We start from the raw sequence: 22,150 nt of genomic DNA, 5'->3' as shown, positions 1-22,150 counted from the left end.
ATTAGACGTACATTTAGTTTCTCCAGTAAAATAAAGAGGCAAAGTTTGATTTTACATTCAGTAAAGCACAAATGCTATTTTTCTGTTGCTTATTTGAAGAGTTCTTTTGGTGCCTTTGTCAAACTCAAGGCTCATTACTGCCCCCAGAGGTCAGAGGGTAAATAAACCCCACTAATGGTTAATGGACAAACACATATGCATGTCTAATTTACTACCCAGTCGTGTCAAAGACCGGTGCACAGGTTTTCGTACGGAATTGTTTACGTGATGCCCAATGATGGTCCAGAAGAGCAGAAGATAAAAATAAATGACTAAATTTATCTCTGTGGAACTGACAATGTGGGTTTTTACATCAACCACAGTCCTACTTTGAAACTCATAGAATACAGGTGGGTGTTTTATGTGGGTTATATTCTACCATTCATCGATCCGACATGTAAAATGCCCCCGGCTTTTATTTTGAAAGTTTAAAGCATTCATATGTAGGTGTAGAGAATAAAGGTGGAGAAAGCAGAAACAGATGCTTATCTCCTCTCTACCACTAGATGTCGCTGCAACACTAGTGAATAAAATTGCCTTTTGCTGTTGAACTCATGTGGGTCTTTTTTTTCACATGTTCACAGTAAAGTAAAGCTGTTTAAAGGGTGGAAGAAGGTTTTAGGTTTGAATCTGATGGTCGTTTTCATGTTCCCCGCGTGTCTGAGAGGCTTTTCTTCAGGTTTTTGGCTTCCTGTGATAGTTAATTGCTGATTATGAATTGGTCATCCATGTTAGTGTACATAGAAATATCCATGATTCTTACCAAACGGGAAAAAATTCTTTACTTCAAAACTGAAGTATTTATTTCTCTATATATACTTCAAAATTCCCACACAGTTTTCCCCCCACAGATTTAGATTGGAAACAAGCTTCTGTCCATCAAGCCCCTGAAGATTCATAGTGGCTTTTCGTGTTTTTGTCATGATTTTGTCTCTTTTAAAGTAATCTGGCGTCTTTGTGAGGCGATTTTGAGTCTTTGTAGTGGTTTCATATCTATTTTTTTGCGATTTTGTGCCTTCTTGTCATCACTTTACACATCGTCATGGTGGTCTTGCGTGTTTTTGTCTTAAATTTGTCTCTTTTTGCAGTGATTTGGCATGTTTATGAGGTCATTTTTGAGTCTTTGTAGTGGTTTTGCAGTTCTGCAGGGTGTCCCATCTTCCTTACTGAAAAGGTCGATATGCACACAAAGGTATCGTACGGTGCATGAAAATCAGCCATCAATGTTTCAGTTCCTCCGATGTTCAGCGTCTTAGTTTGAAGTCACTTAAATATAACAGGCAGAGGTCCATCAGTGAGGAAAATGAGGAGGAATATTTAGAAAAGCAAATTTGCAGTGACAGAAAAGGAAAAAAGAAAAAAAATCAAGCAAACATCGTATTTATTCCTATATATGAATTTCGAGTGTAAATACTGGATGTTGGCCCGTTGTGTTTTTAGTACACCGACTCTGCTTTCAGCTCCAGTTTAAGTATTATATCACGGTTAAATCAGAGAAACTATCCTCAGATCACCTTTTTGCTGGGAAAATAATTAAACCAAGTATTCTGTGATCAGCTGATAAATCGTGCTTGATCAGCAAACAGATGCAGTCAGTAACTTTTTAACTAAAACATCGATTGTACCCTCCGTCTGCAGGAACGCTGATGCAAACTCATTACTAAATTCAAACATGGTTAAATAAGGTCTGGGTTTGTTCTGTAGAGTCAGCAGGAGGCCTTTCTAATTAAATATTTTCCTCACATTGTGACTAAAGTGTCCAACAGCTGGATTGTTTGTCTTATGCTACAGCTAATCCTCCTTAAACATTTGCATTCCTGACAGTTACTGGTTAATCCTCAATGAGTTAATGGGTAGAAGAGGTCTTCTGTGAGACCCTCGATATTTGTGAGAAAATGCTGCAGGTGAAGAGAAGGTTAAGTTGAGTTTATTGACACTTTGGGTTTTAAAGTTGATGAGAAGGTGTGAAAATCTTGCTTTTCGGTTTTACAGCCTCCAGAATGACTCCAAAGAGGTCCAACATGAGCAGAAGTGACTGCAGGAAATCTGTCAAGTTATTCTTAAGAAGAAAATGAGGGCCAGCACTGTCGCCTTGCAGCTAGAAGATCTCCAGTTTGTGTTTTGGTCTTTTGGGATCTTTCTGCATGGAGTTTGCATGTTCTCCCTGTGCAACCCTAATGAGGACTAAGTGGTGTCTAGATGATGGATGGATGAAGAAGAAAACGATCATGAACCAACATCAAGAGCAAAAAACAGAAAACTGATGGGTCACAACCACCAGAAGAAGAGAAGAAACTCAAAGGGTTCTAGGATCTGTTGTATCCCCATAAATTAAACTAACATCTGAACCCAACCTGACAAAACCAATGTCACAAAAACCCAACATTTAAAAAAAACTAAAGAATCTGGAGTCTGATTCCTTCAGTCACAAACTGTGGGAGTTGGTGAACAAAAGAGAACCAAAGTTTCTGCTCCCTTTTTATTCATCTTCAGTCAATCAGACCAAATCAGAGACACATGAGGAACGAACACACCAGGCCTCAATTCCTCATTTTCCTTTTTACTTTAATCATATAACGGATATAAAAACAGCAAAGTGCCACATCATGACAGTAATACAACAACTACACATAAACAACACAATAAATCAAGAAAAAATAATTTGCTTTATAATCAGTCTTTTTGTGTAAAATCTATTTCCTCCTTAAAACACTGATATTTTCTGATTACTTGGAGTTACAGGTTTTTAATGCTATTTTGTATATTTTCAAATTTTAAAAAACAGAGAAAAATATCTGTCAGATAAAATAGGAAAAATGGTTTGGTTTGCAGATTTTTATTTTATTTGTTGTTGTTTTTTTACATTTTTATTTATTTGTCATCATTTGTACAAACACACTGTATCTGTTCCACATCTGGAATGAAGACAGGGCTGTAAAAACACTCACAGGGTTTAAGGATCAGACTAATTCCTGGGTAGGTTTTCTGTGGGTCAGACCAGGAAGAATCTGGGGTGTCGATAAAATCCCAACATGAGGGAAAACCTCCTTAAACAGTGTTCATTTTTTTTACAGTTTGGTCAATATTTGTGCAAAACTTCTGTCACTGAAACAGGAAATGCTCTTTAAGACACATTTTAAATTGAATTCTTTCTGCACAAAGTCACTTTTGTAATGCTGAATACAATCTTTTTAATTTTTCCTCTCATGGTTATTGCCTTTGAGTTCAGTCGCCATGGTGATCATCATCCCTCCCTACCTCTCTCCCCTCCCTCTCTCCCTCCCCTCTACAGCGCTCCAGTCTCAGACAGGAACGAGGCGGGGGCTGCTGCTCCCATCATGCTTTGCAGGAGGAAGCAGGAAGCAGCAGAGTGGATGAAAACAGGGTGATGGTGATCGAGGAGGCAGCTCTCAGGGAGGGATGGCTGATGCTGCCTTCAGGACCCCCACAGGCTGCTGCTGCTGCTCCCATGGTGAGTTCAGGCTCATCTGTCTTTATCTAAACCAGAACCGTGTGCAGATATTATAACAAACACACGGTGGTGGAGCAGACAGGCAGACAGATGGATGCTGCCAGTGGATTTAAAGGGGCAGAGCTCTAATCCCCTCAGACAGAACAGAACAGGACAGGAGGTTTCTGATCTGCAGAGAGAAGAACCAGCATGTAGAGGCTGGTCAGTTTTAGTAAACAGGAAGTGAAGCTGCAGTCTGATGTTTCTGTCATGTGTGACGATGATGCAACCTGAACTGTGGCTGAGCAGAAAGAAGTGAAGCCACGTCTTCATAGTAAGACTCACAAAGAAGCCATTCAGTCCAGCATAACACACAGCTACACACAAACATAACGGCTTATTTCAGCCCCGTTCGTTCTCCTTCATTCAGGAATTAGAGGTTATTTCTTATTGAGTGGATCATTTGTTTTGGTTATTTCACATTAAAATGACATTCTTTGGCTTCAGAATAGCCTTAGAAGTGTTCCTTTTCTCACATGTTTCATAAAACAACAACTAAATGTGACTCCTGAAACAAACTCTGACAATCAGCGTCTGTCTGCCTGTCTGTCTGTCTGTCTGTCTGTCTGCCTGTCTGTCTGTCTGTCTGTCTGTCTGTCTGCAACATCACTCAAAAACAGACCAACATGTTTGGATGAAATTTTCAGGGAAGATCAGAAATGATACAAGGACCAAGTGATTAGATTCTGGCAGTGATGCAGCTTATAGTCTGGATCCACAGATTTGTTAAACATTTCTGTATCATTGCCAGATAGCAGCACGGCATCACTGTAACCATGACAACAGTGAACACTACATCAGCTGCCTGCTGATGATCACATGATTATGATCCTTCTACAAATCCACCGCTGAGGACCACGGATGTTTATAAAGCTGCAACTGTGAAATATTCCTACATTTTATGGAAATTTTGTATATTTTGAACACATTTTAAAGTCATTTTGGACCCATTTTAAGTAATTTTTTAAACCTTCTAATCCATCCCAGACAGTTAATTCATTTTGAACAGTAAAAAGAGGATTTTTTTAGCAGGTTCTGAACAAATTTGAGTAATTTCTCGTCATTTTGCACATATTTTAACAACATTGTGAGAACATGCTTATTTTGCGAGTCATTTTGGACGAGTTTTTGTTGTTTTTAGTCAGTTCTGGAACCCTTCTAAGCCATCCTAGATGTTTCACTCATTTTGGACAGATTGTGAACAGGAAAAGATGATTTTTTGACTAAGTTCTGGACACATTTCTAATGATTTTGGACAAATGCGGAAGTTTGGTAAAGATTTCTGTATCATTGCGAGACAGTGGCACGGTGTACCAGGCACTAAAATGAACAAGGAATTGAAGAGAACAAAGGTGGTCTCACCATGTTTTCCATGACTGTATTTGAATCCATTCAGTTACTGACTACATGGTTCACTTTCTGACAAGCTAAACACATCATTGGAAGAATTCACATCACTATTCAAGCCGCTGTTTCATTCAGAAATGATTTCCTTTCTTTCATTCACCTCACTAATATATTCAGTTAGCTGTTGGTTTAACCCGTATTTCAGTAAACGTTCACCCAGAGATGAATGGACTACAAACAGCTTCCCTCTGATTCAATCAGTAACTCTAATGACTCAGAATAATCACTTCAGTTTGAAGATTAAAGATTTGTTTGGACGAGTCTGACGTTCCGCAGCGTCTCTGTGACCCAGATGTCGTGTCTTTGGAAGAAATGAACTGACGGCACGTTTGTCCTTTTCACAGTAAATCCTGTATTATGTCGGCTTCTATCGAATACGTTCACGTTTCAGACCGAGCCACTGTTTTTCTGTTATTCTTGGACGTGATTTAAGATCATTTGGGAAAGCTGCAGATCTTTCAAAGCAGGTTGAGCTTCCCGTTGCATTGTCTAAGAAAAAAACAGAACTTATCCAGATGTTTACTCACCGTTCTCAATTAGCGGGAAGTCTAAGCGAGGCGATTTTAATTAAATAAATAGTAAATAGTAAATGATAACGTGAATATTGACAACTTTAATAAAACAACATGTTATTATGAGCTTAGATTTCACTTTTAGGAACTTTTACGATAACAGCAATAAACAATCAACCATATAAACAAAGGTGTCAAACTCATCTTACTCCAAAGACAAGACAAAATATTACAAAAAATGAGACACAAAATGAAAAAAGCATGAAACAAAATGACAAAAATGAGACAAACGACACAGAACGAAACAAAAAAGAGGCAAAAAATTTGATAAAACAGTTACAAAGTGACAAAAGAAGGGACAAATGACAAGAACAACACAAAAATTCCATAAATGACACAAACGGGACCAGAAATGACAAAAGCGAGAAACAAAACCACAACAAAATAGTCAAACAGCACAAGCGAGACAAAAAAACCCCCACAAAACGACAAAAACGATACACAAAACAACAAATAAAGTGAAACACTAAATGACAAAAATAAGACAAAAACACAAATGAGACAAAAAGGAAACACAAAGCAACAAAAACAGGACAAAATATGGCAAAATGAGGTTAAAAAACAACAAAAATCAGACAAAAAACAAGAAGATGATGAAATATGACAAAAAAAGAGACTCAAAGTGAGAAAAACGAGAGACAAAACGATAAAAACAGGAGATAAGTGACAAAAAGACATAAAATGAGACACAAAACGACAAAAGAACAACAATTGAGTATTTTACTTTATGATTTTAAATTCATAGTTTTACTAATTTACAATCTGCAGTTAATGTCTTCTCTGTAATTTTTACACTTTGAGGGCCGGATTGGACCCTCTGGAGGACCACTTTTGGCCCGTGGGCCTCATGTTGGACACCCCTGCTATATAGGATCATTACATAACACTTTTACACTCTTTAACACACCTGGTACCTGATTCTATCCAACCTTGTCGGAACAAAACACTGTTGGATACATAAACTTCACTTAGTCCACGTGTGACGTGAGTTTATTTGATGGAAACGCATTAATTGTGAAGCGTACAGATAACAGAAACACCTCAGGCCGGGCTTATCTTCTGTTTGCTGATTCAATCTGAAAGCTGGAGGCGTTCAGACGATACAACGTGCGAGTCTGTGGCCGTTTTCACTTTGCAAACACGACTGCAGGCAGCGGGCATCCAGCAGGGCCGATAAACGCAATGATCCGGTGGGGAAAAAAAAGGACTTTATTTAACCTCTCGCCCACAAACACACACACACATGAAAACATAAGACCCGCCCACTCCCAGCGGTCAGCCCAGTAGGGAGGAGTGTGAGGGCGAGCAAAGGGCTGCTCTTATCTCACTATATATGCAGCAAGAAGTCACACTCAGATCTACTGACTGTTTGGACGACATCTGATTGAGACACAGAGCAGAGAGAGATAGAAAGATCAGCAGACAGATAATGAGAGGAAGGTGAAGCGGCTGACTTAGATACTCATTAAAGTCTTCTGTGTCAGCGACTCTTCAGGTGAGTACATGATCACGCTTCAGCTGACTGAAATGGTGCTTCCAAAGTCCTTTTTTATTTCAGTAGTAAAGTTAGTAAAGCCCCTGAAGTACGGTTAATGAACATGACAGACGGTGGGAAGCAGCTATTGTTTTTGTTTTTGCTGAGTTGATGCCAAGTGAGCTCAGCGCTGATAAGCTGAAACTTCAGCCGTTTTTCATGGACTATTTTGAGTCCATCTGCAGGATAATCATTAATTCTCCGTCGTTCCAGTGTTGTATTAACTCTCATGTTGTCCTGTTGGTAAAAACTGACCCGGTTAAAAGTTTGAAAATGTGGGAAAAATATATATTTTCAACGTGAAACTTCTGATGTCCACATTTTCAACATTTTTGGGAAATCTTTGAAGTTTTTTTTGATGAAAAAAAGTAATGTTAAAAATGTTTCTTAAGAACATATTAGAAGTTTTACTGATATATATTGAATCACTTTAGGTATTTTTAGGATTTTTTTGGAAGTTTTTTACTAATTTTTAAAAAAAATATTTACAAGAATTTTCTTGCCAAATTTGGGGGATTTTTAAAAAATAAAACTTTTAAGGAATTATTTGAATTTTCTTCCGCTGAAGGATTTGCAAATTCTCAGAAATTTGGGGATTTTTTTGCTGAATTTTTGGATTTTTTTCAGACAAGGAAACAATATTTTTCAATGCCCATAAATGAAGACAAGAGGAGGGTTAACTACTGTTGGACAACTTGAGGTAAATGCAGGACAAGGTCGGCCTCCAGGGGTGAATGAAGTAAAGTTTAGAAAGTCCTCCTCTGCACAGAATGCATTATCTATTAAAGGTTGCACAAACTGGAATATTCTACCTCCAACTACCAGAGAAAGATCCACTTTTGTTAGTTTTCAAAGACACTAGAAGACAGAGGTGTCAAACTCATTTTAGTTCAGTTAAATTACAGCATAATAATTCATAAAATTCCAAATGTTTCCTTTTTTCATGCAAAAAAGTACATTCTTCAAATGTTCACATTTAATGAATAAAACTTTATGAACAACCTGAAGTTGTTTCAGAAAAATACATTCAATTTCAGCAATGATATGCCTCAGTTTATCATTTACACGTTACAACTTATGGATCAGAGCGTCTACAAAGGAACACAACATTTAGTCATGATCAAAACAGTCGGACAAGAAAGGACAAACAGCAACAAAAGCAAGACAAAATATTACAAAAACGAGACACAAAATGACAAAAAGGGAGACACGAAACAAAACAGAAAAGAGATTTTTTAAAAATTGGCAAAAAAATTACAAAACGCTAAAAATGGACAAACGACAAGAGAGAAAAAAACAATACGCAAAACAATGAAACACAAAACGAGAAAAATACGACAAAAAATACAAGCGTGACAAAACGACAGAAACAGAAAACAAAATGACAAAAATCAGACAAAAAACAACAAAAACAAGACAAAATATTACAAAAATGAGACACCAAACAAAAAAAGAACAATCTAGTATTTTACTTTATGATCAAAACAACTTGTCATGGTCTAGAAATGATTTTAAATTTATAGTTTTACTAATTTACAATCTGCAGTTAATGTCTTCTCTGTAATTTTACACTTTGAGGGCCGGATTGAACCCTCTGGAGGACCACTTTTGGCCCACGGGCCTCATGTTGGACACCCCTGGAATAAGACATGGCTGACTGACAATCAAACGTGTGAAAATCGAGGAATTCAAGCACTTTAAAATCAGGCTTTATACGTCTGTATGTTTTTCTTTTATGTGTGGGACAACAGATGGCGTTTTTACTGCAGCCTTGTTTAAACTATTATGAGATTTTATATTCATTAATATGTGCTGTCCCTCCAAATAAATAAACTTTAAACTTACATGATCGTTTTGCCCAATCAGGAAAAAAAATCAGTTTTAGTTCTAATGACCGTCAGTCTGTAATATCAGAGCAATGATCTCATCATCTCTCGTTGGTTGGTCCTCATGAGTCCTTAATAACAGCTGGTCCAGCTTCAAAAGAGCAAGTCTGGTCTTTAACTGAAGTCATCTTCAACATTTAGTCACAGTGAAGGGAGTAGAAGGTTTTAGCTTAGTCACCGTTTCCAGCCCTGAATGCTATCTTTAGAATATTCTTTGATGCAATTATTAAAAAGCGCCGCTTGACTGCATGCTCACCATGATAATGACTTTAGCTGCACAGCAAACTGACAGTCAGAGGTAGAATAAGCTGCTGTTTAGAGGTTTTCCTTTGACGAACAAGTTGTGAAACTATCAAACTATCTTAAAATCTCTTTGTAGTCATCCATTAAACCCTAAAAACTCACTTCTGTGCATCAAAATTACACACAATAAGTAGATAATATGAGCCTTATGTGAAAATATCCCCTCTCTCTACCCATCTTTCCATTGATTACTGCAGCTCGAGCACTCCAGCTCACCTACAACTCAGCTAAAACTACTCTACGCTACGCTACTAGATTCTGAGGAAGAAGAATGATGAAGAAAGCCCCAATCCTGAAGATGACAGGATTGGTTTCTTGTCTTTTTTAATAACGAAACCCTAGTAATGTGAATCCATGTGTTTGAAAGTGTCATCAGTAAACTAGTTTCCAGACAGAGATCTTAGTTGGGGTGTTGATGCGTCTTTTGGCGTATAAAAACCACCCAAAGAATAAAAACTGGTGTGTACATTTCACTGATTGTGTCCCGCCACCAGTTGCATACATCAGGCTTTTGAAAAGATTGAAATTCCAGATGTTTTCAGTCCTATAAAATCTTTTGTATGTCAGCACAGAGTGTATTTTCCGTCAATCCCTTTTGTAGACTGTAAAAATTATCGTCAAGGCCAAGTTCAAGATAAAATCAAGACAACGCCCTGGTGCGGCGCTTTAGATTGGAAGAAAAGATACAGTTGGTGGAATCTTGAAGATTATACGAAAAATAAATACACCAAATATCAGTGAGATCTCCACTTTACAGACTTTTAACATGACTGAAAACATTCCAGGATTAAATAAAAGACTCGCCCCTTGGAGGTGATTTCTGAGCGACGCTGGAGTGCTTTTATGTCACATGATGAAAGGCAGAGAACACTGATTAGAAACGGCTTTAATCAGTTACTTTCTGTGTTCTTCAAGGTTGAAACTGGAGTCACTTTTATTTATTTGCTCCCAAAAGATCCTCAGTGTGCCTCCCGTCATGCTGAGCAGTTCATCAGGAAAAGTCTTTACATGTTGGCGGGAGTAAAGTACCCCACAACAGGAAGGTTCTTGGATCGTCTTTGGAAGAGGTTCTTTCAGTTTCATGTCAAAGCGGAGGATCGTTATTTGTCTCCTGTGTTTTCTGTCAGATTAAAATGTCTGCTGAGACTTAAAGGGCCTGCATTAGTTTGATTAAAGTCGTCATTTATATGCAAAGTAAGCAGTTGTTGAACTAAAACACAATAAAGACTAAAGACTTCGATCCGCACCAAGTTCTCGTCATATACCATGCAAAAATAATCTACTTAAACCTACAGAAACCTCTCATTCTTGTCCTTTATCAGTCCAGGAGACCCCAGTCTAAATCACAGCACATTCCGGTGTTGTGATGGTGGAGGCCGATTAACTGTCATTTAGAGTGTTTTACCATCATCAAACTTTATTACAGACACAGGGTCCAGATAAATAAAAATAACAACACAGAAGAAAACACTACAGCAGACAACTGTACCAGTGACGCCACAGTTCAGACTGGTAGCGTGTGGCACTTATTTTGATGTCTGTCAGGCAAATGATTATAGAGTTCTCACAATTGTTGAGCCGACAAATAAATTTAAACATCAGGTTTCTCAACATAGCCTGAAATGTCCTAATTCCAGCACAAACAAACAATGAACTGGCACTCTCCCATCGTGGTCTTTTCAAAAGAGTTCTTAAACAGTCATTGTATGCAACATTGAGTTTACGAATAGTAGCTCGTTTGTAGTTTGACCACAGGTGGGCAGTATACAATGGGTTACAATATGCTTTAAATAGTGTCTTTTTACAGCATCTGTACAAGCACCAAACCTGTGCAAAGGCATATTGGCCTGAGCATACATCATACGGCATTGCCGAAATACATCATCATCATCTGACAAATCATCATTTATGACCCAAATATTTATATTTACTACAAACCTTCAGAATGACACTGCATAACTTAAACTGAGGGAATGTCAGGTCTTTGTCCTCTCTGGTTCTGCAAATCATTATGACACTCTTACTTGCATTATATTTGACGTCATAATCCAATCCATAAGAGGAACACAGATTTAAAAGCTCCTGGATCCCAGCACTACTTGGACTCAAAACAACAAGGTCATCAGCATACATTAGACGGTTTACAAGAATGGAACCTATCATACAACCAGTCTTACAAGCCTTTAATTGTAGTGACAGTTCGTCCATATACAAATTAAAAAGCACAGGAGAAAGAATTCCACCTTGCCTCACACCATCTGAGACACCAAATGGGGCAGAAATACTGTTGCCCCACCTCACCTGCATCACCTGGTGAGCATACCAGTATGCTAATATTCTTAATATGTATTCTGGGACTCCTCGCTGACGCATTTTGATGAACAACTTTAGATGGTTAACACTGTCAAATGCTTTAGAAGCATCAATAAAGCATATCAAAACAGATGAGTTTTTACTTTTTTTTCTTAAAATTTCCTTTAAGGCAAAAATACATAAATCTGTGCCATGTTTTCACTTAAAACCAAATTGACTGTCTGATGATGAGATGATATGCTGAATTCTACTTAACAACACCTTTTCACCTACTTTTAAAACAATGCTGGCTAGTGCAATGGGCCTGTAATTATCTAGATGTTCCAATCTAATTGCTTTGTCCTTTATAACAGGGACAGATAAGAGAGCATCTGGCAAAATACCACGGGTCATGCAAGTGGTAAAACAAATAGACAGAAGGTGAGATAGCCTACAGCTAGCATATTTTAGATGCTCTGCATATATACCATCTGCCCCACAGGTCTTCTTTTCAGGCAGCTCTTTCATGGCTTCATACACTCATTCTTGTCAATCACTTCTACATTGATGTATTCACTGTGAATACAGTTAAAGAGTGTTACATAATGCTGTCTCCAGTGCTCTGCTGTGTTATCTGACCCAGAAATGCCATCCACCGTACATGACAGTGGAGTCTTCTTACTGTTAAGAATCTGCACCTCTTTCCAGAAATCCATAACATTGTTTGTTAAGAGCTTTCCTGCCATGGAATCTGATCTCATGCTTTGCTCATTTTTTGTGATGAATCTAATGGCATATTTGTATCTTGCATTTGTGAGTTTCTTATTTTCATAAACGGGTCCCTGCCTCGGTCTTCCAGCCAGAGCCCACTCTCTTGTTGCCTCACGAGCCATTTCATAGTAGCCGGCAACAAACCTATTCCAACCTGGATGCTTTGTATAATTCTTATTTTGTGGTTTACAATGTTTTGCACAACTTTTATCAAGTGCACATATTATATCATTATAAAATGTACAAATATTACTTATGTGGCGCTCATCTGCACAATTTGGATCAGTACATCTTATTGCATCATAAGGTAGATTAACTTTGCAAAATAGAGTATCAGTGTGAAAAAAAATAGGACATTAGATCTTCCTTAGTGAAGGCAGACCAATCCAGCTTTCCATAGAACACGTCATTGCTGGTTACAGACAATGCAGGCAACTTTTCAACTTTGACTGAGAATGAAAAAGGTATATGGTCGCCAGTGACTACATCATACAATATCGCCGTAGACCCAAGAGATGCATGTGCGTCAGACGTGCTGAAACAGTGGTCTAACCACGAGGTAGTATACCACGCCTCACTGATTTAGGTGTAACTATCATTTGGCAGCAGTAACTTGCTTGATAAAATATAGTTATGATCCTCACAAAACTGAACCGAGTATTTACCAAAGGCAGAGTTTCTATCAGTTATGACAGCATTCATGTCTCCAACAACATAGATGCTCGAAGGAGGACAACTATCCACAAAAGAATTTAAAAAGGCAAGCTTATTTACATATTCATTTTCATTCTGTGTACATTCATAAGGAGTATATACATTTACAAAGTCCTTATTGTCACATGTAAACTGTATTCCAATGCACCAATCAACACTTAGAATTCATATCATTTAGCAAACTGATTTCTGTATAACTCTATCCATACTGGACTTAAATCTCATTCAGAAATTAGTTTTTCAAATGACAGATCGTAATCTTCAGATCCGACAAAACGCCCTACATGGGGTGTTCATAAAAATTGTACATTTACAGAGTAGATGATTTGGCTGCATTTTTTCCTCTCATGCTCTCGGAGGGTCAGGAAGTAGAAATATACATCAATAGTACATCTAGTCTGCCTCTGACTAACTGGTATTCTGGGAAAAGGAGCAAATTAGCTCTTCGCAAACTGTTAGTTTATTATGTTCACCAAGAAAGTTGCTGTACAGTTAATCTGTAATCTGGAGTAAATATTCACTCAGAGGGCTGATTCAGACATTTAAAGGACAAACCAATGAACTATCTGCGTCAGTAAAATTACACCACATCATCAAAAAACTGTTCCAGGGAATAAAAGTCCATAAAAGACTGACAGCTTTGGTCCCAGCTGTAAAATTTAACCTGCAGCGGCTCTGTCTGTTTGGATTTGATTTGAGACAAGAGAGGTTTATTGGTGGACAATATTTGGACATAATCCTGACAAGTTAGAGACATTTTTAGCATTTGCAAACAGTACATGCAAAATAAAAGCTGTTGGGATATCAAGACGTTTACTTCTGTCGTTAATTAGCTCCACCTGTCAATCACAGATACAGAGAGCGCGTTCTTCCTGAAGGGGGCGGGAACAGCACCGGCTCATTGGGTTTCAAAACAGAACAGTCCATTTAGAGCAGCCCTAAAACCAGAAGGTGAAAGTAACTACCTTTGGAGCATTTTGAGCTAAAAAAAAAAACTGAAAAAGATTCTATGGGAACATGTGAAACTTTGATGGATTTGTTGAAATGGGGCACAAAATGGTACCCTTACGAGCTACACTAGTGGTGCTATTGAGAAAAGCTTTAATTTGGGGGCCCTATTCTGTTTATCGGGATTAATAAAGTATCTATCCATCCATCAATCCATCCATCTCATGACAACACATTTGCAGACATTAATACATGGGACTAAACAAAACCTGATTCGAAATGTTGTGTTTTATGTGCATTAAAATACATTCAGTTTGTTTGACCTCAAAGACACACACTGTTTTACCACTAAATGTACACCTGTCCCTGTCTTTCCTGTCTCTTCTCCAGGAGCTCAGCTGACCCCTCCATCCTCCACCCCCGTCCCTCCTTCATCTCACTCTGCTGCCTCCTTTTCTTCTCCAAGACCATGGAGGAGGTCTCCAAGGAAACGCCGCTGGCTCCGCCCCCTCTCCTGGAGCGGCGGGTTCGCCAGCGACAGCGCACGGCGTCAGTCCTCAGATCCAAGCTGAAGCAGGGCGTTACCTGCTCCATGCCCAGAGTGCGATCCACCCTGACGGGGTTCTTCCCGGTGGTGCGCTGGCTGCCTAAATACAAGCTCAGAGAGTACGTCTGGGGCGACGTCATGTCTGGGTTGATAGTAGGCATCATCCTGGTACCGCAGGCCATCGCCTACTGTCTGCTGGCAGGTGTGGAGCCCATCTACGGCTTATACACTTCATTTTATGCCAACATCATCTACTTCCTGATGGGCACGTCCAGACATGTGTCAGTGGGAATCTTCAGCCTCATGAGCCTCATGGTTGGACAGGTAATGGACCACAAGTGGACTCTGAAGTCTTCCACAAGAATCATTAGACATGTGGTGTCTATGGGAGATAAAAATCAGCTTTCAGAAGTTCAACATTTTCTTGTTCTCTTTGGTTTAAATCAGGGGTGTCCAACATGCGACCCGTGGTCCAAAAGTGGTCCTCCAGAGGGTCCAATCCGGCCCTCAAAGTGTAAAAATTACAGAGAAGACATTAACTGCAGATTGTAAATTAGTAAAACTATAAATTTAAAATCATTTCTAGACCATGACAAGTTGTTTGGATCATGAAGTAAAATGCTAGATTGCTCATTGTTCTTTTGTCATTTTGTGTCACTTTTTGTCTCTTTTAATTGTTTTGCATCGTTTCTTGTTTTTTTTTTGTTGTTTTGCGTCTTGTTTTCTTAATATTTTGTCTTGTTTTTGTCCTTTTTGTCTGATTTTTGTCGTTTGTCTTGTTTTGTCATTTTGTTTCTTATTTTGTTATTTTGTGTTCCTTTTTTGTCGTACTGTCATTTTGTGTTTTGCGTTATTCGTTCTTTTGTGTAGGATTTGTTGTTTTGCGTTTTTTTGTCTCGCTTGCGTTTTGTTTCTCGCTTTTGTCATTTCTTGTCTCGTTTTTGTCACTTTGTAATTTTTGTCAAATTTTTTCTCTTTTGTTTTGTTTCGTTTGTCTCATTTTTTTGTCATTTTGTTTCTCGCTTTTGTTGTTTTCTGTCTCATTTTTCTAATATTTTGTCATATGTTTGTTGTTTTTTTGTTTGACTTTTGTTGTTTGTCTCGTGTTTTCATTGCTTTGTTTGTCATTTTGTTCTGCATTTTTTTCTCGGTTATTTCTAGGTTACTATTTTATGATTTTACTGGTCTGGCCCTCTACAGATCAGATTGAACTGAACGTGGACCCTGAGCTAAAATGAGTTTAACACCCCTGCTTTAAACCATTGGGATGAAGACTGATTCAAGGCATCAATTCTTATTATCATAAAAGTATTATTTAACATATTGGCATCCATCGGAAGGAAGTCTTCATTTTTATTATTCATAATGCTATTTGTATGAAAATATACTCCAATCTTTTTATCTTTAAGTGGATAATGATTCATAGCTGCTGATAAGTAAGTGGGTTAGCTTATTTATTATTCAGTACAAAGCTAATCTTCCTCTGTGACAGAAAGAAAGATAATGTCGGTCAGTGATGATTTACTAGCACTTAGAAGGTGTATTACTCACTTTTGTTATACCGATTAGCTCTGATTTATTGCTGGTGTTTACTATTTGTCTCCAGGTGGTGGACAGGGAGGTGTTCCTGGCAGGTTTTGACCTCAACGAGGAGTCCACAAAACCCAGTCCTGATGTCTTTAACGGTACAATCGGCTTCAATCTCACTGGTGGTAACGTGCACACTGTGGAGCTGATGGGTATGCAGTGTGGGAAGGAGTGTTATGCCATCACCATCGCTGCTGCTGTTACATTCCTGGCCGGCATCTACCAGGTAAAGGAACACATGGATTCTGACTTTCTTGGATGCTGTTTTTAACCCTGTCCCCTTAGAAATCATGATTGTACCCGGCTAATTTGACTTATGTTAACCCTTTGATGCACAACGTGGGTCAAAAGTGACCCAAATCCAGTGGAAAACTGGGATCTCCTGACCAACGCTGTGCATATAAATGAAGTTAAAAAGTTAACACTGGACATGAGTAGAATGTCAACTGACCGTTACGATCCAACCTCCGGGATCAGCTGGATGTAACAAAACAATCAGATGTTATTGGTCATTCTCGCTGGTGGGTGTTGCCAAATCAAAGAATAAAACCAAACAGTTAATTACCATTAGTAGCTCTGTGGACCAATGTTTTCTTGGATGGTCATCTTCTAGTAAGTGTCCATGATAAATGCATACGGATGGCCATTTGGGTGGCATGATATACAGGTCTTGGCAATAGTTTAATTACAGTTTCTATTTTAGTAATTATGTGGAATTACCACACCTTTCCAAGCTGTTTCTGTAGAAGAACTATAATGATGGTAATTCTGTAAGGTATAATTTTGTACCATCCAGATAATCTCCAATATTTCCATTCATGAACAAACTATTTCCCCTTTTGTTAGACTTTTCGCTTAACTGTGCTTCTATTTTTACTGCACAGATTCTGATGGCGATATTCCGGCTCGGCTTCGTCTCCGTCTACCTTTCGGGTCCGATGCTCGACGGCTTTGCCACCGGAGCCTCTTTCACCATCCTGACCGTTCAGGCCAAATACCTGCTGGGTCTAAAGATTCCACGTCACCAGGGCTACGGCACAGTGCCGGTCACCTGGATCAACATCTTCACCAACATTCACAAGACCAACCTGTGCGACCTCATCACTAGCGCCATCTGTATCTCAATATTAGGTTTGTCAACATTTTCTAATAAAACCCAGGCCATTTTCTCTGAGATCAGATGTAAACTGGGGGATTCTTAATCTTTTTGGTGTATAATACCATTTTTTTGTATTACAGTGGCAGGGAAAGAGATCCAGGACCGCTACAAGGATCGTCTAAAGATCCCTCTACCGACTGAGCTGGTAGTTGTTGCAGGAGCTACGCTGGCCAGCCATTTTGGGGATCTGAACGGCCGTTATGGCTCCAGCGTTTCTGGTCACATCCCCACAGGGTTCATTCCTCCTCAGGTGCCCGCCTTCAGTCTGATGCCACGAGTGGCGCTGGATGCCATTCCTCTGGCAGTCATTAGGTAACAGACGACCAGTTTACCAACGCGTTCCCCTGGCACGAACATGCGTGTCTTATCTGGGTTGTTACAGATGCAATTTAGTCGGGAGAGAGATTTAATTGCACGTTGTTGCCAAAATAACACAGTCAGAAACATTTCCACCCTGTTGTTGCATAACAGAAAACGGGTCATTTAAAGTTCCACTGATTTGTGCTGCTTTTATTCTTGAAAGTGTTGGATTTGATCTTTTAAGACAATATCTCAGTTCTACAATGTGATCAACCTACATACATGTTCTTAAAAGGTGTAAAATGGGCAAAGAGGAATTTATGGTCTCTAAAGTATCATTTTTTCCCGTAGTTTTGCCTTCACGGTGTCGCTGTCTGAGATGTTTGCCAAGAAAAACGGCTACACCGTTCGTCCCAACCAGGAGATGCTGGCCATCGGCCTCTGTAACATCATCCCCTCCTTCTTCCACTCCTTCACCACCAGTGCAGCTCTGGCAAAAACCATGGTGAAGGATTCAACAGGCTGCCAGACACAGGTGACTACAGGCTCTGTGAAACTGGACAAACGCACTGATGCTAAACTATGCAATCCACTTTTACCAGATCTTGAAATAATAAGGTTGAAAAAAATGTTTTCACTACATTTTTTGCTTGAAAAGGAAAACTCAGACGGTGGATTGGCTAGTCATAGTGAATGAGAAGCCATAGAAATTGTGATTATGCCAAAGTCTGTTACTGCTTTGATGTTCTGGTTGGCAAGTTTCACCAATGAAGGAAGGAAGTCCTCCTAGGAACGCTGATGAATTCTGTCCTGAGGCCATGTGTAGAGCCTCAGTGTTCAGTGCAGCAAAGCATAGAGTACTTTGATTTGTTATTAATGTAATTTTACCGTAAACTCTTTAATCTCTCTCCATTTCTCTGCTCCTCCACCAGGTGTCGAGTCTGATCAGCGCTGTGGTCGTCCTTCTCGTCCTCCTGGTCTTTGCACCTTTCTTCTACTCTCTCCAAAAATGTGTCCTTGCCTGTATTATCATCGTCAGCCTTCGGGGGGCGCTGAGGAAGTTCAAGGACGTTCCGGCTAAATGGCGTGACAGCAGGAACGATGCCATCGTCTGGTTGGTCACCATGTCGGCCACGGCTCTGATCAGCGTGGAGCTGGGCCTGCTGGTTGGGGTCGTCTTTTCCATGAGCTGCATCATCTTCAAGACCCAGAACCCAAAGGTGAGTCCATGACGTGATGCTGGTGAACAGCTGATAGAAATGACAGTAACCTCACTAATCTGGTGGTTTCTTTGTCAGGTCTCTCTCCTGGGCCGAGTCAATGACACCGATCTTTATGAGGACTTAGAAGAATACAAGAACCTCACGCCACCCCCTCGGGTTCAGGTTTTCCGCTTCCAGGCTCCACTGTACTACGCCAACAAGGACTCCTTCCTCAAATCCCTCTACAAAGCAGTCGGTGTTGAACCTTTCTTAGAGCTGACTAAGAGGAGGAAGGCTGAGAAGAAGGCCAAAGAAATGTCCCTGAAGCAGGCCAAGGCAAACGGAGAGAAAAACAACGGTGACGTCACCGTAGGGCTCGTCCAAAGAGAGCTGGAATTCCACACGATAGTCTTAGACTGCTCTGCCATCCCTTTCATCGACTCAGCAGGCATGGCCACTTTTAAAATGCTGGTTAAGGAGTATAAAGAGATTGGAGTGAGCGTTCTGCTTGCCAGCTGTAGCACCACGGTCATTGACATCCTGCAGAAGGGACAGTTCTTTGGGAAGAATGACATAGACATGAGCAGCCTCCTGTTTTATACTGTTCATGCTGCGATTCTTTACGCCAACAGCGCTGCAGTGAGCAAACCAGAAGACTCTGTGGTGTAGAGCATCCAGAGAAGACAGAAAATAGGGAAAATATTGTCATGTGCTCCACTTTCTCCTCTCCGTTGTGTGCCTGAAAGTGACTTTGGGCATTTTGTAGTACTAAGAAGGTGCCTTTAAGGAAGCTTTGTCTGAGAAAACAAGGGTACCAAGATTATCCACTTAGAGAGAGAATCTTATTACCGAATATGTCTTAAAGCTTTGTGCTCTCATACACAACAAAACTTCATCTTCTTTAAAGGTTCCGAGATCTAAAGAGCTGGACTCGAGTTGAAATTTAGTAAAGTTGATCAAAGTTGAAGGAAAGACAACAATCTACGGCACCATTCAAACCACATTCCTAATATCGTCTTGGTTCCTGTTGTGCCACCAAAGCTTCTGTGACACATTGGAGCATAAACATGAGACTTCTTAGGGGGTTTTTGTTGTCTTAAACCAGTATATTGTCATCGAATCCATCGGGTCTTGTGGTTTGTGGAGTGTGGCCTCCATGTTTAGAGCTTATTCCAGTACATCTCGCAAATGCTCAACCTCATTGGGATCTGGGGAGTTTGGAGGCCGAGTTAGTGCTTTGGTCCTCTTCTTCTTGGGTTATTGAAACTGTTTTGGCAGTTTGGTAGGGGCGTCGTCCTGCTTGGGGAGGCTGTGTGGGAGCGTCGCCATGGGGTGGAGCGCTTGGAGTTTATGTGGGTGCAACATGACGTCAACATGAACACCAGGACTTCAGGTTTACCAGCCAAACATTGCATCGTACCACCATTATTCCTGTATCGTGCTTCTGGTTTTAACCCTTTGATACGGAACATGGGTAGCCGAGCCGCGCTAGACAACCCACGGCAACGAGTTTAATTCTCTGCCAGGGTGGGTCTAGTTACCCTCCATAAGGCTCGAGGCTGGATTCTCCTAAAACTGGCCGGACCAATCACCATGAAGTGTAGAGTCAGAAGGCGGGCGTAACTAAGTGACGACAGAGGCGCGACGATTCTGACAGAAACAACCGGCGCACAATAAACAGTTATCTTTCCACTCGGCTTTGGCCACAGCCCTTAAAGATTTGAAGCTAAAATTCAACTTGAAAGATAAACAAAGGACGGCACTGAAGTGTTTCATTGAGAAGAAAGACGTATTTGAACTTATGCCGACGTGATATGGCAAATCCTTAATATACCAGTTGGCTCCGCTGGTTGGGAAGCTAATGGGACTTAGCCACAATCCGCCGGCACTCCAGGAACTACGTCAGCCTATTCGTTGCGCTGATTGGTTGTATACCTACCCAATTGCTGCAGAGTGATTTGAAAGACAACCTTTTAGCCCGCCTCCCTCCCTGTCGAGCGTTCCTAGACCCTTGTGCCTTCAGAACATGGGTCTAGTGCGGCTAGGCCACAACATGGGTTAAAAGTGACCCAAATCCAAAGGAAAATTTGTATCTCTTGACCCACAGTGCGCATTAAAGCATTAATGTATTCATTGTTCAGCCAATACTGCATTGACAAAAAGCATTACATTTTATAAGGGAACTGTTTTTAAAAGGAAAAATTCAACATTTTCATATACAATAAAGAGCTGTCGAGGCCTAGATTTGTTATATAATTCAGTTTCAAATTCACAAATTAAATGTGATATGATTGTTTAAAGTTATTTCCACTCTGGTTTCAGATTTCCAGTATATAGCCAGTGTCAGTCGTGTCTCCTCTCATTCTCTCATAAAGTTTCCTCCCATGCTTTCCGCACAAGGGAAACTAAACTAGCAGTAGGAAGGAAAACACCCACAGCTTTGTAGCTCAGCTGATACAGCATTAATGATTTGAAAAAAAAAAACGGTGTGTGTTGACAGAACAAGCTCTCTGATTTACACTGAATCTGTACTCAGGTTGTCACAAATATGTTTTCTTCCACTTTCAGTTCATTTCTGCTGCTGGTTAAACGGGTTCTTGTTTTCAAACACTATTTAAGCTATGTCAGTTTTATATCACTGCAAGTCAAAGTTCAAAATGACTTTAATGCCCGAGTCCAGAGTCCAGACCTGGAGACTGAGCCACAGTTGTTGTCGTTTCTTGAAACTGCTAACCTCAGATAACTTCTAAAAGGTTAGTTAAGACGCACTCATGCATGATGGGAGGAAATGCTTTACGTGACCGACGAGGGCCATGTTTTCTGTTTTCTCATTACGACACACTTGTACTCTTGCCCTGTTCTGATCAGCCAATGGGAACGCCTTCAAATCGGTTTTCCGCTCAGGATGGAAAACTAAACGTCCCGCGTGGTGCTTCTGACTTGTTTTCAGTGACGGCAGCAGGCGACGCCGCACGTATCTGGTCAAACGTTTCACTGCCTTTGGTTTGTTAAATATTTCTAGCAAAAGAAAAACAGAACAGACTTTTGTATCTTTGTTAAACTAATGTTTTTGTTTCAATTATCTCTTGAAAAAAGTCCGATTATGTTCCAAATTTATGTGATAAGACGTAGAAATGATTGTTTGTAAAGTTAGAAAATGTAAATTTTGTACCGTCTTACATTTATTTTGTCATCTAACATTTCACTGCTTTAATTTAATAGTGATTGCAGTTTTTGGGGAAGTCTGTGTGACTTTTATTTTTAACATAGTGTTGACATTCAACATCCACAAACAGTTTTAACGTTCGATACTTGAATTAAACTAATACGTTTTTGGTGATGTGGTTGTGTGTGAATTATTTATAGTTAATATTACCA

The 22,150-nt window shown here is 39.8% G+C and overlaps 2 protein-coding genes across 3 annotated transcripts in view; one reads left to right on the top strand and one right to left on the bottom strand.

Annotated features, from left to right (window-relative positions):
• The window catches only part of LOC127530767 (cytochrome c oxidase subunit 3-like), a 199,887-nt gene that overhangs the window by 140,302 nt on the left and 37,435 nt on the right, over positions 1–22,150 (bottom strand). The window lies entirely within an intron of this gene.
• Positions 3,357–22,112, top strand: slc26a1 (solute carrier family 26 member 1). 2 transcript variants are annotated; one of them, XM_022215883.2, is made up of 8 exons: positions 3,357–3,511; positions 14,368–14,848; positions 16,131–16,337; positions 16,996–17,242; positions 17,351–17,582; positions 17,922–18,105; positions 18,503–18,790; positions 18,869–22,112. In XM_022215883.2, exons 2-8 carry the CDS (start codon positions 14,447–14,449, stop codon positions 19,439–19,441), a joined length of 2,133 nt encoding a protein of 710 aa, XP_022071575.1. In that variant the 5' UTR covers positions 3,357–3,511; positions 14,368–14,446; the 3' UTR covers positions 19,442–22,112. The 2 variants fall into 2 exon arrangements, with proteins under 2 accessions (XP_022071575.1, XP_022071574.1); XM_022215882.2 differs by lacking the exon at positions 3,357–3,511 and adding an exon at positions 6,873–7,024.

Source organism: Acanthochromis polyacanthus, chromosome 18, assembly GCF_021347895.1.
Source record: "Acanthochromis polyacanthus isolate Apoly-LR-REF ecotype Palm Island chromosome 18, KAUST_Apoly_ChrSc, whole genome shotgun sequence".
Classification (NCBI taxonomy): Eukaryota; Metazoa; Chordata; class Actinopteri; family Pomacentridae; genus Acanthochromis; species Acanthochromis polyacanthus.
Note: the sequence above shows the minus strand (reverse complement) of the source record. Positions and strands in the feature narration are given on the sequence as shown.

Coding starts and splice junctions, on each gene's coding strand:
- slc26a1 (XM_022215883.2), top strand. CDS start 14,447: ATGGAGGAGGTCTCCAAGGAAACGCCGCTGGCTCCGCCCCCTCTCCTG. Junction 14,849..16,130: donor TGAGCCTCATGGTTGGACAG/GTAATGGACCAC, acceptor ATTTGTCTCCAG/GTGGTGGACAGGGAGGTGTT. Junction 18,106..18,502: donor CAACAGGCTGCCAGACACAG/GTGACTACAGGC, acceptor CTCCTCCACCAG/GTGTCGAGTCTGATCAGCGC.